General features: G+C 46.4%; 1 protein-coding gene across 2 annotated transcripts in view; it reads right to left on the reverse strand.

Moving 5' to 3' along the window:
• LOC125230029 (tyrosine-protein phosphatase non-receptor type 4) overlaps positions 1-14,227 on the reverse strand; it is a 34,059-nt gene that overhangs the window by 8,629 nt on the left and 11,203 nt on the right. For both annotated transcript variants that reach the window (XM_048134951.1, XM_048134952.1), the window contains exons 3-8: positions 4,704-4,917; positions 3,532-3,740; positions 2,381-2,533; positions 1,547-1,785; positions 773-922; positions 87-312 (exon numbers count right to left, since the gene is read on the reverse strand). In XM_048134951.1, the coding sequence (XP_047990908.1) occupies positions 87-312; positions 773-922; positions 1,547-1,785; positions 2,381-2,533; positions 3,532-3,740; positions 4,704-4,917 (1,191 nt within the window). The remainder of the gene's footprint in view (positions 1-86; positions 313-772; positions 923-1,546; positions 1,786-2,380; positions 2,534-3,531; positions 3,741-4,703; positions 4,918-14,227) is intronic.

A 14,227-nucleotide genomic window follows, 5' to 3' on the forward strand; every position in this document is an offset into this window, starting at 1 on the left:
AAGTATAGCTCCAGTCCGGTCCTAAGTCCCAGAGTCGGACCTTGACTATTATTCTTATGAATGTAACAGATGAGGCAAGGACATACTTGGTCCCCTTCCTGCAGCTGTGGGTGGCTTCTCGGAGCCACTCTAGACACCAGTACCGGAGCTCCGCCTCCGCCCCTCACGTTGAACCCGAATCTCCCATCAGCCCCGGCCGAGAGTCGAACCCGGACGGTTTGCTCGGCGACTTCTGACGCTGTGTCCGAGTCGTCGGCGTATGAGAGGGGTACGCGGAGGGCGAGAGAACGTTCGAGGAAGCCGCCTTCGTCTCTGCAAAATAATTTATTAGGTTGAGTTTTTGGCTAATGTCATACAAAAGTTATAAGCGAGTCAAATGAGATAGAAAAACGCTTATAATAGTTGGTTCGTAACCGAGACATATGAAAAGTCGATGTTAATCAAAATGTCTCGTCTGAAAATGAGAGCTCAGAACAACGATTCTATTTCAAATAAAACTCTCTTCCCGATAGTCGATCTCTTCAAAGCTTTTGATAGACAGGATCACGATATACTACTCCACATCGAGCGAGCTTTATGCTTTTTAAAGAGGGTTTCGCCGCTCGCTATAAATTTAAGTTATACACAAACTAAACATCGCAGGAAAATTTAGAAACAGTCGCAGTAATAACTTGGAGCGTCACAGGGTTCTACTTTGGCACCTTTACTCCTCCCTTTATATCGTTCCTTAGAACGGTATTTTTGGGCAGAAGTAGTCGGTAGAGGAACTTACTCGTTGTCTTGCGCGGGCGCGGCCCAGGCGGCACGCGGCGGCGGCTCGTCGTGCGCCGTGACGCGCGCGCCGCGCGCCGGCGCCGGGGCTGCGGGCGCGCCGAGCGACAGCTTGCCCGGCGACCGGGACCGGGTGCGGGAACTGCTGCGTCTGGAAGATTACTTTTATTGAGATGATACAAATAAATACAAGAGATTATCTTAACCCTCGACTTCTCTATAAACGGCACCACAGTTCTGGGAACGCCGATCGTGCTTAAAATAAAACTGAAGTATGCCAAAAAAAATCATCATGTACGACATCTTTATCAGTGCTGACTACACAAATAGATGTCATGCCGCGGAGCATCGCTTGCCTTTTTCTTTTAGGTACCGTAGCGGCTGTGACGCTGGCTAGGGCTTCTCTAAACGCATAAATAAAATACAGGCAGACACGAAGAGCGAGGCACATCGCGACGCAATTTCCCAGCGTAGCAAACGACTAATGAGTTTTACTCAATTGATCGACCTGCCTCTAAAATATACTCGATCTCGATCTTCCAGCATATTATATTAAAAGGGGCCTTCTCCATGGGGTCTGAAGACAGAAACTGTTTGTTTCAAGATTAGAATCAGATAATAATACCTGAAAAAAGTCCTATTACTCAACCTCAACCGTCTCAATTCTAGACACTGTAGGAGTTGTTACACCGGCCAAAGCCCCTAAGCCTCCTAAAAGGGGCCTTCTCCGCAGGACTTCGACCGTATCAGAGATTCTAAGGAGAAAATATCATACCTGACAAAAGTCCTATTACTCGATCTCGACCTTCTAGCATCTTCCAGCGCTTGGGTCTCTGTTCTAGGCACGGTAGGGGCTGTTATACCGGCCAGGGCCCCTAAGGCTCCTAAAAGGGGCCTTCTCCGCGGGGCCCGGAGACGGAAGAAGCCGTGGCGTTCTACGCTGCAGCGCCAGAGGGCTTTCGCTGCGCGACCAGAACGCATGTTGAAGCCGAGAACTGTGTCGTAGGATTCTGACTGAAATCAAAAAAAAATGTTACTTGATTTTCTTACGCTGGTCTCTACTTATTAACTTAAATCATTTTTACTATATTATTGATTATTTTTTTGCATAAAAATTTCAATGTCGGGTAAACCAAAGGAACAGTGTTCTGATCCTCCAATGTTCTTCAATGATGCGACTGAAATAACTTTGCCCTCTCAGTCACGGTGCATCAGGTCACACTTATAAGGCAAATATATCATCATGGGCGCCTCCTGAAGGAGCCATTGTGCTTTAGACAGTTATGATGAACTACAGCCAGGCAATTATGGTCGCGCGATAAATGATAAAACATCTGGCCGTCCCTATCGAACTTACTAATAGTGCGATAGGGACGGCCTGATATTTTATCGTCTATCGCGCGACCATGCTACCCGTGCAGGGGGCAATATAGAATCCCCTATATCGTGTTATAGAATGAGTCTACTGTTTTTTCACTGACCGGTTCCAACTTTTGAGTTAGGCGACATAATTATTATGTTAATCGAAAAAGTAAGGAGCTTGATAAGGATTTAAAAAAACTTTTGTGTTGGTTTTTTTTTAAATTATAGACGTAGATTTGAAACTTACAGGTTCCCGCTTAAGTTGAATAAAGAACTGTTTTCTCTTGAAGGAGATCTTGACGATTTTGCTCCAAGAGAAGGTGTTCACTCGAATGTTGTTCTGGAAGACGACTATACCTATTGAGGTTACGCCAATAAATATGTCCTTTCCATTGTAATCCTACAAAAAAACATGAATCAAAATTAATTTAAGTGAAAATGTAAGTAATTAAAACGTAAATACTGGAACTGATAACTTTGTAAACATACAAATAATTTAAGTGGGAAAAAATTAATTTGTAGCCTCTGGATCTCTAGACTCTGTATTCTAAGCTTATAGAGTCATTTTCAGATGATATGCTGGATAAAAATTAAAGGAACTGATAAGTTTTGTAAAGTGGATGATAGACGTAAGTACGAGCAAGTACCCGTACTTATGGTTCGACGACCTTTTTCGATTGTGTGTCACCGTACGTACGCGTACCTTTTTTGAAATATTTAAGTACGCGTACTTGCTCGTACGTGTTACAAAATAATATGTTATGATGAACTTTTCTCATCGTCAAAAATAGCCCACAGTAATAAAAATCATCAGTTTTGGAAAGATCAGAGTCACATTTCGACGCCATAGAAGTCCAATCTCTTGGCATATTCTAGAAAGTTCGCCTCAGCATCAGACGGAGCCTGGCCACGAGCCTTTTCTCGTCTGCAACAGTTTGTTTATACACTAATCTATGCTCCGACATCATGCTTATCTGATATAGTTCTTACCTTGGCCGGATATGATTCGACTCCATAACAGTCCAATATCTTTTCATGTTCTAGAAAGTTCGCCTCAGCATCAGAAGGAGCCTGTCCACTGTGCAGTTAACGTAATTCACGTATCGTTCTCTTGACTTCAGCAGTGTAGACGCTAATCTATGCCCCAACATATTTGATAGATTACAAACTTATCTGTAATAGATTTTACCTTAGCCGGATATGATTCGACGCCATAACAGTCCAATCTCTTCGCGTGTTCGAGAAAGTTCGCCTCAGCGTCAGACGGAGCCTGGCCACTATACAGTTTGTGTAGTTCTCGTATCCTTCTCTCGTTTTCGGCAGTTTGTTTAGGCACTAATCTATGCTCCGATATATTTGATAGATTAGGATTACAAACTTATCTGTAATAGTTCTTACCTTAGCCGGATGTGATTCGACGCCATAACAGTCCAATCTCTTCGCGTGTTCTAGAAAGTTCGCCTCAGCGTCAGACGGAGCCTGGCCACTATGCAGTTTGTGTAGTTCTCGAATCCTTCTCTCGTCTTCGGCAGTTTGTTTAGGCACTAATCTGTGTTCGGAGAGATAGTCTGACGGATGCTCCGATGCGTTGTAATCGCCGAGTTCCGCTGAAAAACGTGGGTTTTATAGATCATTTATAGATCTGTGTTTGATAAGGATACAACGAATGTTTTAGCCCTCTATTTTGTATTTTGGTAGCGATTTTTTCTTTGGTTAATGATTATTTTTATTATTTCGTTTTATTTTTTAGCATTTGCAATTGCTAAATCATAGATCTTGCACGATTTCACTTCGTAGATAAGTATGTAGTTGAACTAGTAAATGCGGTATGTTATTTTTAAACGACTATGGAAAGGAGGAAATCAAATTTATAGTACCTATTTAGTGGAACATAGGTATGGGTTTTGTGTGATGAGATCACAATAACTAACATTACTTGTGGTTATTGCTTATACGGTCTCATTGTGGTCAAAAATACTTACCTAATTTACAATTATTGTATAATATGCATCTATTCAAAATTATATAGAGGTAGTACAGTGAACAACACACCTGTGTATACAGAAAAAGTGTCAAAAATATGTATACAGAACTTTATTGCCTGTATATTTAGGTGCGTATACATTTTTGGCACTGTAACTGATTTAAAACAATATTACACACGAAACTTTAACTTTACATAGAGAGGTCTACACTTCTGTATTTTTATGCATCATGCAAACCTGCGGGCCAATATTGCATTAACTTATTCGTTGACAGTATTTCGACAGCCGAATCACTGCCCCAGAAAAGACATAGGGTACACTGTCACATCTCGGACACTGGCGAGCAAATATATGAAAGAGGCGCGATCCTAGCACACATTCTAAGCGCGTGTAGGTGAACGCGTACCGTGCTTGTATGAGTGAGATATGACAGGTTGACTGTTCACGTTTTTGACAGGCGGTAACTGTGTGGTAACCGAGAGGGGGTGGGTGGCGCTTTCAGCGGGGAGCGGGAGTGGCCATACTGTACGATAGTACTCTTTATTATACTGTGACACTGTCAGCGAAAAGGTTAATATTACTTACCTTGGACAGTGAATGAAGCAAGTAACAACAAAGTATTCTTAGGAGCGGTCATCCTGCCATCCAGCAGTAGTTTCCTCAGCTGAAGGCAGAGGAGGTATCTGGTGAACTCCTCGGCCAGTCTAGAAGGTTCTGGAGGGTAGAACCGGACTGCTAGCCAGAACTGCGCATTGCCGCCAACTTGCTTCTTGACTGACTTGCTTGGGTCTAACCAACGCTGTAATATAAATAAAATAAATATATTGGGGGACACCTTATACAGATCAACTTAGCCCCAAACTAAGCAAAGCTTGTACTATGGGTGCTAAGCGACGATATACATACTTAAATAGATAAATACATACTTAAATACAAAGAAAACATCCATGACTCAGGAACAAATATCTGTGCTCATCACACAAATAAATGCCCTTACCGGGATTCGAACCTGGGACCGCAGCTCAGCAGACAGGGTCACTAGCGACTGAGCCAGACCGGTCGTCTTATGAATGAATGAATATTAATATGAAAGGAAAATGCTATTGATGAGGTTATATTATATGCTACAGAATAAAGATGGCGTTGTATTCCATGTTTGAATGTCAGACGAGAGGAACCAACATCCGACTTATCTGACTAATAATCAAATTTATCAAAATAAACATAAAAGCTGGGACATCAGTCTTCCGCGACCACGGCTAGTGCAACCTGGCCGAAACGTTGGAAAAAAGGTTTTTTTTTTTTGAAGTTTCATCTGCCATCGGCTTTCTTAGCCATAATCAGATTGTAGATGGAAAAAAGGTAAAAATGTTATTTTATCGCGTTCGACCCGTTTCAACGAGTTTCAATTATAATCATGTCTTATTGATTAACCCCCTCATTTATAAACGTTGACTAAAGCTATCAAGCCGATAAAGTTCGTTTGTCCCATTCTATCACACCGATACGTCGGAAAGGGACAAACGAACTTTATCGGCGTGATAACTTTAGTGAACCTTTATGAAAACGGGTTTAGCCTTTAGCTTAATAAAATAATAACTTAACATGTACCTTTATTACGCACAGAAAATTAATTCAGAAGCGCATCTATTTAGGTACGTAGATAGCAGCTAAAATTAAATGGGTAAATAACGCCTTATCACCACTATGGTATACATTTAAATACGTAAAGTTAATTCCCTATATTTACGTCACATATTTACCTATACAACGCGACATTAATTATAATTAGTACATTCATACTTACTACTTAATATCATAAATGGGAAAGTGTGTGTGTCTGTTTGTTTGTCCGTCTTTCACGGCAAAACGGAGCGACGAATTGACATGATTTTTTAAGTGGAGATACTTGAAGGGACGGAGAGTGACATAGGCTACTTTTTGTCTCTTTCTAACGCGAGCGAAGCCGCGGGCAAAAGCTAGTTACGATATAAGTGCGGAAAAGAGAAAATCGGAAATCAGTGGCGATAAATTAAAACACGACCGAAGGGAGTGTTTTAAATCGACACGAGTTACGATTTTCCTTTTCGCACGTGTATCTTACTTCGTTTTTCAGTACAGGTGGACCTCCGAAGTTTGGATCTGACAAGAAATGGAGCACTTCTCGCACTAGTGCGTAAAAAAACACCATCTGGGGGCCGTGTTTTGAGTCTCACGGCGTTCGAATTCAGAAAATTGACACTGAAAATAATAGGCAATTCACCGTTTTCAACCGGTATTTTAGTGACAGTGAGACTCAAAAATCGGCCCCCTGTACTGAAAAATAATTAATTACGAACTTAGTAAAATATCGAAATGATGATAATACATATTTCCCCAGCAAATCCACTATTTAATGTGGTATTTATAAAATAAGTCAACTCGGCTTAATCTATCTCGCGGGCGGCATACTATCACAAATCGCGACCATCATTGCCCTGCCGAACGGTCGTTATTACATGGCAGACGCATTTCTTGCGGGTGCCGTCACTAGCATAATATATATTACTGGTAAATACGTCAGAGGCAAGCCCCCCTTTCTTCGTTGAAGCTGGGAACTCCCATGATAAAACTGTTTAAGGAAAAATAGGTATGAATGGTTACAGTTTTCCTTGATACTGGGTGTTTCCTGACCTATTTATGACAAAATCCTTAGTATATGTATAGGGATAGGCATTAGGTAATATTTAATTTCATGCATCAAGGAAACAGGAATATGATTTTTTTTTATTTTGTACATTCCCAAGCGGGGGATTTTATATAGGCATATCGATAAGTGGGAATTTAGTTTCTAGGATAATTGCCTACAGTATTAAACAACACTTTGCTGCAGTCATAAACAGTGACACTTTCTAAGGAATTCAACTAGCATTCGTCATTAAATTCCCGCCGGCCGTCATTGTAGATCACTACTCATTATACATAACACATAAAATAATCATGACTATCATAAGTACTAAGTATAAGTACTTAACCATATGTGGGCCAAATCATTAATATCTTTAATTTGAAGCTGCATGGCCAAGTGACATACAGATTGAAGTTAATTAACCTACTGAGTTTGTGTCAGTATGGCCTTCAGATGGTCTTAAAAGTCATTACTCTTTTGAATGTTTTAACCGATTTTTGGACTTTTTTTTTTTAGTATGAATAGGTAGACGTTTGACCACGATCACACCTGATGGTAGGTGATGATGCGGTCTACGGTGGGGCACTTGATGATTCTTGGACGAATATTCTGCCTGGTTATAAGCAGAACTAACTCATCATCCTCCTTGCGTTATCCGGGCATTTGCCACGGCTCATGGTAGCCTGAGGTCCGCTCTGACAACTAATTCCAAGATTTGGCGTAGGCACTCGTTTTACGATAGCGACTGCCATCTGGCCTTCCAACCCGAAGGGTAACTAAGCCTTATTGGAATTAGTCCGGTTTCCTCACGATGTTTTCCTTCACCGAAAAGCGACTGGCAAATATCAAATGACATTTCGCACATAATATTAAGTTCCGAAAAACTCATTGGTACGCGCCGGGGTTCGAACCCGCGACCTCCGGATCGAAAGTCGCACGCTCTTACCAGGCCACCAGTGCTTCATGCTTATATTGCTTATAAGCAGAACTAACTATTTATTGAAAAGGTTGGTCTATGCCTTTGATTAGGTGATATTTGGCTAAATCACATTATTAAAGACTGCAAGTACAGTGCACAGCAATTTAGGTTTTTGATAAGTATAGGTACAAGTCCTTTGAGAAAAATCTTTATAAACCGCATATATTTTAATGAAATACCATCCCATAAATCCAACTTTTAGATATTTTTCTAATGTAGTATATTGAGAAATTCAAAGAACTGATGAGAATATTATCATGTGTATTATTAATCTTCACCATTAAAGTACAGTTACTGTTTAGTATACAACCTTTTTATTTATGCCGCTGTACTACCTCATTGGGTTTAGTGCGGCTACTGGCCTGTCAATCAAAATTACATGTCTTGTCAACTACTACAAGTCAAGTCAGTGTCACCAAGTGAAAATACGAGAGAAAGCAAAAACAGTCAAATACTAACATAATTATATCCCTGCAACCAGAAATAGCAGAGGCCTCTGCCGCCGCAACCGTCGCCGCATCACAGGTAAGCCCACTAGCACCATATGCGGTAGTACAGCATTACTTTTTTCTTCATATTTAGTACAGTCCATTGCCCATCTTTAAATATCTGCTGGCTTTAAGCCACATTTTCTGGTCCTTCGAGCCGGATTTTAAATTTTCCCAAAATTTTGAACCTTTTCTAAATTTATTTTCCCCAAAAACCCCCTGTCTTATATAGGCTAAATAGGTTTCTTTCCCTTGCGGATCGTATTCGCATATTAACCCTGTGTTTTCCTATATTTACGTGGTTTACGTTATTCAATTCAATTTTGCATCCAATTTGTCATATATTTTGTCCGTGACAAAACAATGGCGGAAGGCGAGGTGCAATTGTTATTGAAAATAAATACATTGACACTCAAAAAAGAATATTTATTTAACAAAATACAAAAGGCCTATAATGTATCCAAAACGTTGAAATTGGATAGTCTCGACTCGGTTCAAAATTACATGATCCAGTTTGCAGAGCTTGACGACGCACGTTGCGATTTCGAAAAAATCGTCATGGAGATTATCACGCTGGAAATGCAAGCTAACCCCAAAGCTAAACCTTCAACCAGCTCGTTAGACAGTTTCGACGAGTTGTATTTCGCATGTAAAAAGGTAGCTTTAAACTGCAACCGCATAGTCCAGGAGCCAACACGAAATTTCACTGAAACGAAGGATGACTGTTTAGCTAGACCGCTTTTACCGAAGCTGACTTTATTCGAATTTGATGGTCAGGTAGAGAATTGGGCCACATTTCATGATACTTTTGTGTCCTTGGTTCACAATCGCAAGTTCGAGAACATAGATAAATTTCATTATCTGCTGTCTTGTGTCAAAGGCCCAGCACTGAATATAGTCAAGAGTCTTCCGATCACGTCTTATAACTATCCATTAGTCTGGCAAAGTTTGCTTGATAAGTACCAAGATGTCAGAGCGTTGACCGGCAAGTATCTTGATAAAATGCTGAACTTTACTCCTTTGACAAAAGACAGTGCCGCGAATTTAACGTCTTTTGTGGAAACTTTCGATCATTCTTTGAAAGCGATTCACGCCTTGCAGATTGAGAACTTGGGTGACTATCTGTTTTGTCATCTGGCACTTCGCGGACTAGACGGTCATACTCGGAAGTTGTTTGAAGAAAGTCGTGATCAAACTAAATTACCTACTTTCGCGGAATTAATCAAATTTATGAACAAACAAATTAAAGTATTGGAACATATATTTTCTGGTACTAGCTCCCGGACTACAAACAATCAACAAGTCAAAGTGAAGTCATCTGTCAACTTTACACAACCAAATTGTGAGTGTTCGGCCCTAGATACGAATGAGATCGTACGTAGATATGTGGACTGTAGGTATCGAAAGGCGATCAGCTGTTTTCGCCGATCAGCTGATCGGGTCATAGGGGTGAGAGCAGGACGGGCAATAACACACTGCTTCCTTTCTTCTAGTTCCGGAGGGCTCGGGAGGGTTCCTTCTTCTGGCGCGGCTCGAACAAACTGACGCCGGAGCGCGATCGGGGCTCGGTTTTATAGCCGAATCCCGGCCGATCGCGCCCCCGCGTGCATACCCCCTTCTAGCGCCTAGGCTGCGCGCGCATGCGCTCTCCCTAGCCCTTCAGAACTTGTCATTTATTTTAATAAACTTTATTACTACTACACTGATTTGTTTTATTTATTCTTATGCAATCGATTTTTCTTATTCTAATTTGAATCTTATAAGATTCTAGGTCGGGGCTCAGGCCGCCTAGGCGACCTGAGGCCTGCCTCTTAAATGAATGTAAGCAGAGATCAACCATTTATTTTCAGAATTACTTAAGCTAAGTTATCAATTAATTTACAATTTTGAACTTATTTAAATGACGTCTCCTGCGTCGTTCACATTTCTCCCGCCGTCGCCGTGCGATCCTACTGGTAGAACGACGATCTTCTTGGTGGGCCGGCGCAGGACGTGACCGCGGCTCGTGGTGACGTCGACGACTCGTACTACTCCGTCCTTGCCTGGATACGTCTGTGTCACTCTCCTCGCGGCCATGTGTTGCGTGGGAGGTTGTTATCGCACACTATGACGACGTCGCCGACGGCTGGTTCGACGCCCTCGCCGCGGGGCTCCCGCCGGTGTTGAAGTAGAGGGGCGTACTCGCGCACCCATCGGCGCCAGAAGGTGTCGGCCAGGTATTGGGCGCGCCTCCAGTGTTGCCGCGCGCTCTCATCGCTGACCTTGAAGTCTCCCGGGGCTGGGGAGTGGCAGTCTGGCCCGAGCAGGATCATGTTCGGAGTGAGCGCGGGCGGGTCCTCTGGGTCGGTCGCGACATAGGTCAAGGGTCGCGAGTTGACTGTAGCCTCGACCTCCGCCATCAGGGTGTGTAGTGTCTCATCGCTCGGGCATCGCTCGTGCAGCGTGGTCTTCAGGGCTTCCTTTACTGATCTCACCATTCTCTCCCACACACCGGCCATGAAGGGTGAGGAGGGGGGTAGGAAACGCCAGTTGATGCGGCGAGCGTGGGCGGCCTCTCTCATGGCCTCCGTCAGCTCGCGGTTCGCTCCCTTGAAAGCGGTCCCGTTGTCGCTCCACAGCTCCGTGGGGCAGCCGCGGCGAGCGATGAACCGGCGCAGCGCGTTGATGGCCGAGTCGGTGGTTAGTGAGGCGGCCACCTCTAGATGTATGGCTCTTGACGTCATACAGGTAAACAGCGCGACATATCTCTTCTCTCGGTGTCGGCCGACGGTCACTTCAAGCGGGCCGAAGTAGTCAAGCCTCGTGTATGTGAAGGGCCTCAGGTGATGCCCCAGCCGGGCGGCAGGTAGGTCCCCTGTAGGCGGGCCGGCGGGCTTCGCCTTGCGTAGTCGACACTCGGGGCAGCGCGCGATCACCTTTTTCACCGCAGGTCTTATCTTCGGTATGTATACACGTTGGCGAAGCTCGTTGACGACGGTTTCGGTGCCCCCGTGGTGTAGCCGTTCGTGCACGTGGGAAACATATAGATATGTGTAGTGATGTTTACCACACAGCACTATGGGGTGCACGGCGTCTTCGCTTATGTCGTCGGCGGCCGCTATTCTGCCGCGTTGTCGTATGATGTCGTCTTCGTCGAGATACACGCTCAGCTTGGCTAGCCGGTCGTCCTTGTTCGGCGCGAGGCCCTCGGCTATGCGCTTTCTCTCTCTTGCATAGTTATCTTCCTGCGAGGTTCGCACGAGTATCTTCTCGGCCGCGAGTAGGTATCTGGCTTCTAGTATTATGTATTTTCTCCTCCGGCTATTCTCGACCGTCTTGGGTACGACGGGAGCGCGCTTGTCTCGTTTTCCCCAGGTGCTGTCGCCGTCCTTGTTTGCGCGCGTCCTTTTCCTTCGCGCCGCGGCGATGCACTGTGTCGCGAGTGAAGCGCGACCCTTTTGTCGTTCGCGCAAGAGGTCGATGAACTGCAGCACCCGTGCGGCCGTGCGTAATAGGCTTGTCCACTTCGAGAAGTTTTCGATGGCGGGCACGGCCGCGCGGCTTTTTCTCGGCGTCGCGACGGAGCAGCAGACTTCTTTTTCTTCCCCTGTTGGCTCGATTTTCATCTTGTTTTCTTGCGGCCAGGCCTCCTCCGGTTCGTATAGGAAGGCCGGCCCGGTGAACCATCTGTGTCGGGTGTCGAAGTCGCTCGGCGCGGCGCGTGTCGCGTCGTCGGCCACGTTGTGTGCTGACGGTACCCATCGCCATTCGTCTTTTTTCGTGTAATCTTCGATTTCTGCCAGGCGGTGCGCGACGAATGACTTGTAAGTGCGGGGTTCTGAGCGTATCCATGCTAGGGCCGTGCGCGCGTCACTCCAGTATGTTCTACTGTCGATCTCGAAGTCGTGCTCGTTCCCGACGGCCTCGGCGAGTCGCACGCCCAGGACGGCCGCTTGGAGCTCAAGTCTGGGTATCGAGACGAGGCGCGTGGGCGTGACTCTGCTCTTGGCGGCGGCTAGAGCGACCTTTGTTGTGCCGTCAGCTCGGGTCATGCGCCAGTACACAGCGGCGGCGTAGGCTTCTTCACTCGCATCGACGAAGGTATGTAGCTCGTACTTGGGCGCGGGCGCGGTATCGTAGCATCTAGGTATCGATAGGTCACCTAGGTCGCGCAGATGTTGCAGCCAATTTCCCCAGCGTTCACGCAGCTCTTCTGGTATTTCTTCGTCCCAGGCCGTAGTGTAGCGCCACGTGTCTTGCATGATCCTCTTCGCGGGCGTCGTCACTGGCGAGATGAGGCCCAGCGGGTCGAATATTGACATGATGATACTGAGGGCCTCTCTTTTCGTGGGGGGGCGTTGACCTTTGATCACTTCTGGCGGCGCTCGTCTCGTATTGAGTTTGAAACGAATGCTATCCTCTCGCGTGTCCCACAGTAGGCCGAGTGTTTTCTCTATCTCGCTCCCGCCGATAGGGACGGTGACGCCCTCTCGCTCTTTCTTGCCGATGACCTCGGGTTCGTTCGTAGCCCAGCCGCGCAGCTCGAAGCGAGCTTTCTTGTGTACGTGGTTCACTTCGCTTGACACTCTCTTCGCCTCTTCTATGCTGGGGAAGCTCTGCAGGTAGTCATCCATATAATGATTTCGCTCGATCGCCCGCGCGGCCTCTGGGTGGCGGGCCGCGTGCTCGCGTGCGTTCCTATTCTTTATATACAGCGCCGTGCAGGGGGATGAAGAGGCGCCGAAGATGACTGATGTCATGCGATATTCTGTCGGGCCGCCTTCGCGTCGATCGCCTCGCCACAGGAAGCGCAGCGCGTCGCGGTCCTCTTCTCTTATTTTTATTTGCATAAACATTTCCTTTATGTCCGCGGATACCGCCACGCCGTATTGACGGAAGCGCATGATAACGCCGGGCAGCGACTGCAGGAGATCGGGGCCCGCGAGAAGCATGTCGTTGAGGCTGCGGCCGTGTGAGGTGGCCGCGGCGTCGTGGACTAACCTTATCTTCGGCTTCTCCGGGTTGCGCACTGCGAAGTGGGGCAGGTACCAGGTTTTCCCGCTGCTCGGTGTCGGCGCGAGCTCGGCGTAGGCGGACACAAGCAGGTTGTCAACTCGTTCGGTGTACTGCTTCTTCAAGTCCGCGTCGCGATCCAGCTTCTTCTCTAGTGTGTGTAGGCGTTTGAGGGCGTCGGCGCGGTTGTCAGGTATGTTGATGTCTTCCTGTCGCCACAGCAGGCCGGTCTCGAAGCGCCCGTCGGGGAGGCGTCGACTTTTCTCTTCTAGCGTTTTCAAGGCTTGCTGTTCGGGATCACTACGGGGCTTCCTCGGCTCGATCGAGAGTGATTCGAGCGCAAAGAAGTTCTTCATCTCGTTCTCGATGTTCCCGCCGGGCTGTATGCGCGTAAGGTGTGCGCAGCAGTGGGCTACGGGCATCGCTTGTGAGTGGCGACAACCGTGTAGTACCCAACCTAGTAGCGTTTTAGATGCTACCGGCTGATCGCGCCGTCCTTTTTTCAACTTGCGCGACACAACGAGTTCCCAGTTGTCTTGTCCGAGCAGTATTCCCGGTGTAGCGTCTTCATATGTCAACAGGTGCTTGATGTCCCGCAGATGTTCACAGTCGTCTATCTCTCGCTCGCTGATCGTTTGAGTGGTGAAGTCAAGGGGCCCGACTGTATGCGCGTTCGTCACTAGCTGCTCGTCCCCTCCGTGTTTGTTGCGTATGCGGACATCCACTCTCTTGCTCTTCTCGTACGCCATCTCGTTCCCGCCCACGCCTTGGACCCACATAGGCTCGGTGGGCCCGTCAAGGTTGAGGGCGGCGGCGATCGCAGAGTCGATGATAGTCACTGTACTGCCTTCGTCTAGGAGCGCGAACGTAGCCACTTCCGTGTGCGGCCCCCGGAGTAGTACTGGCGCCATCTTGAGGTAGGCGCGGCTCGCCCGGGTCGCGGCGTGTACGGCTTGCTTGACGGCTATGGCCACGACCTCGT

The sequence above is a fragment of the Leguminivora glycinivorella genome, chromosome 10, assembly GCF_023078275.1.
Source record: "Leguminivora glycinivorella isolate SPB_JAAS2020 chromosome 10, LegGlyc_1.1, whole genome shotgun sequence".
Lineage (NCBI taxonomy): Eukaryota > Metazoa > Arthropoda > Insecta > Lepidoptera > Tortricidae > Leguminivora > Leguminivora glycinivorella.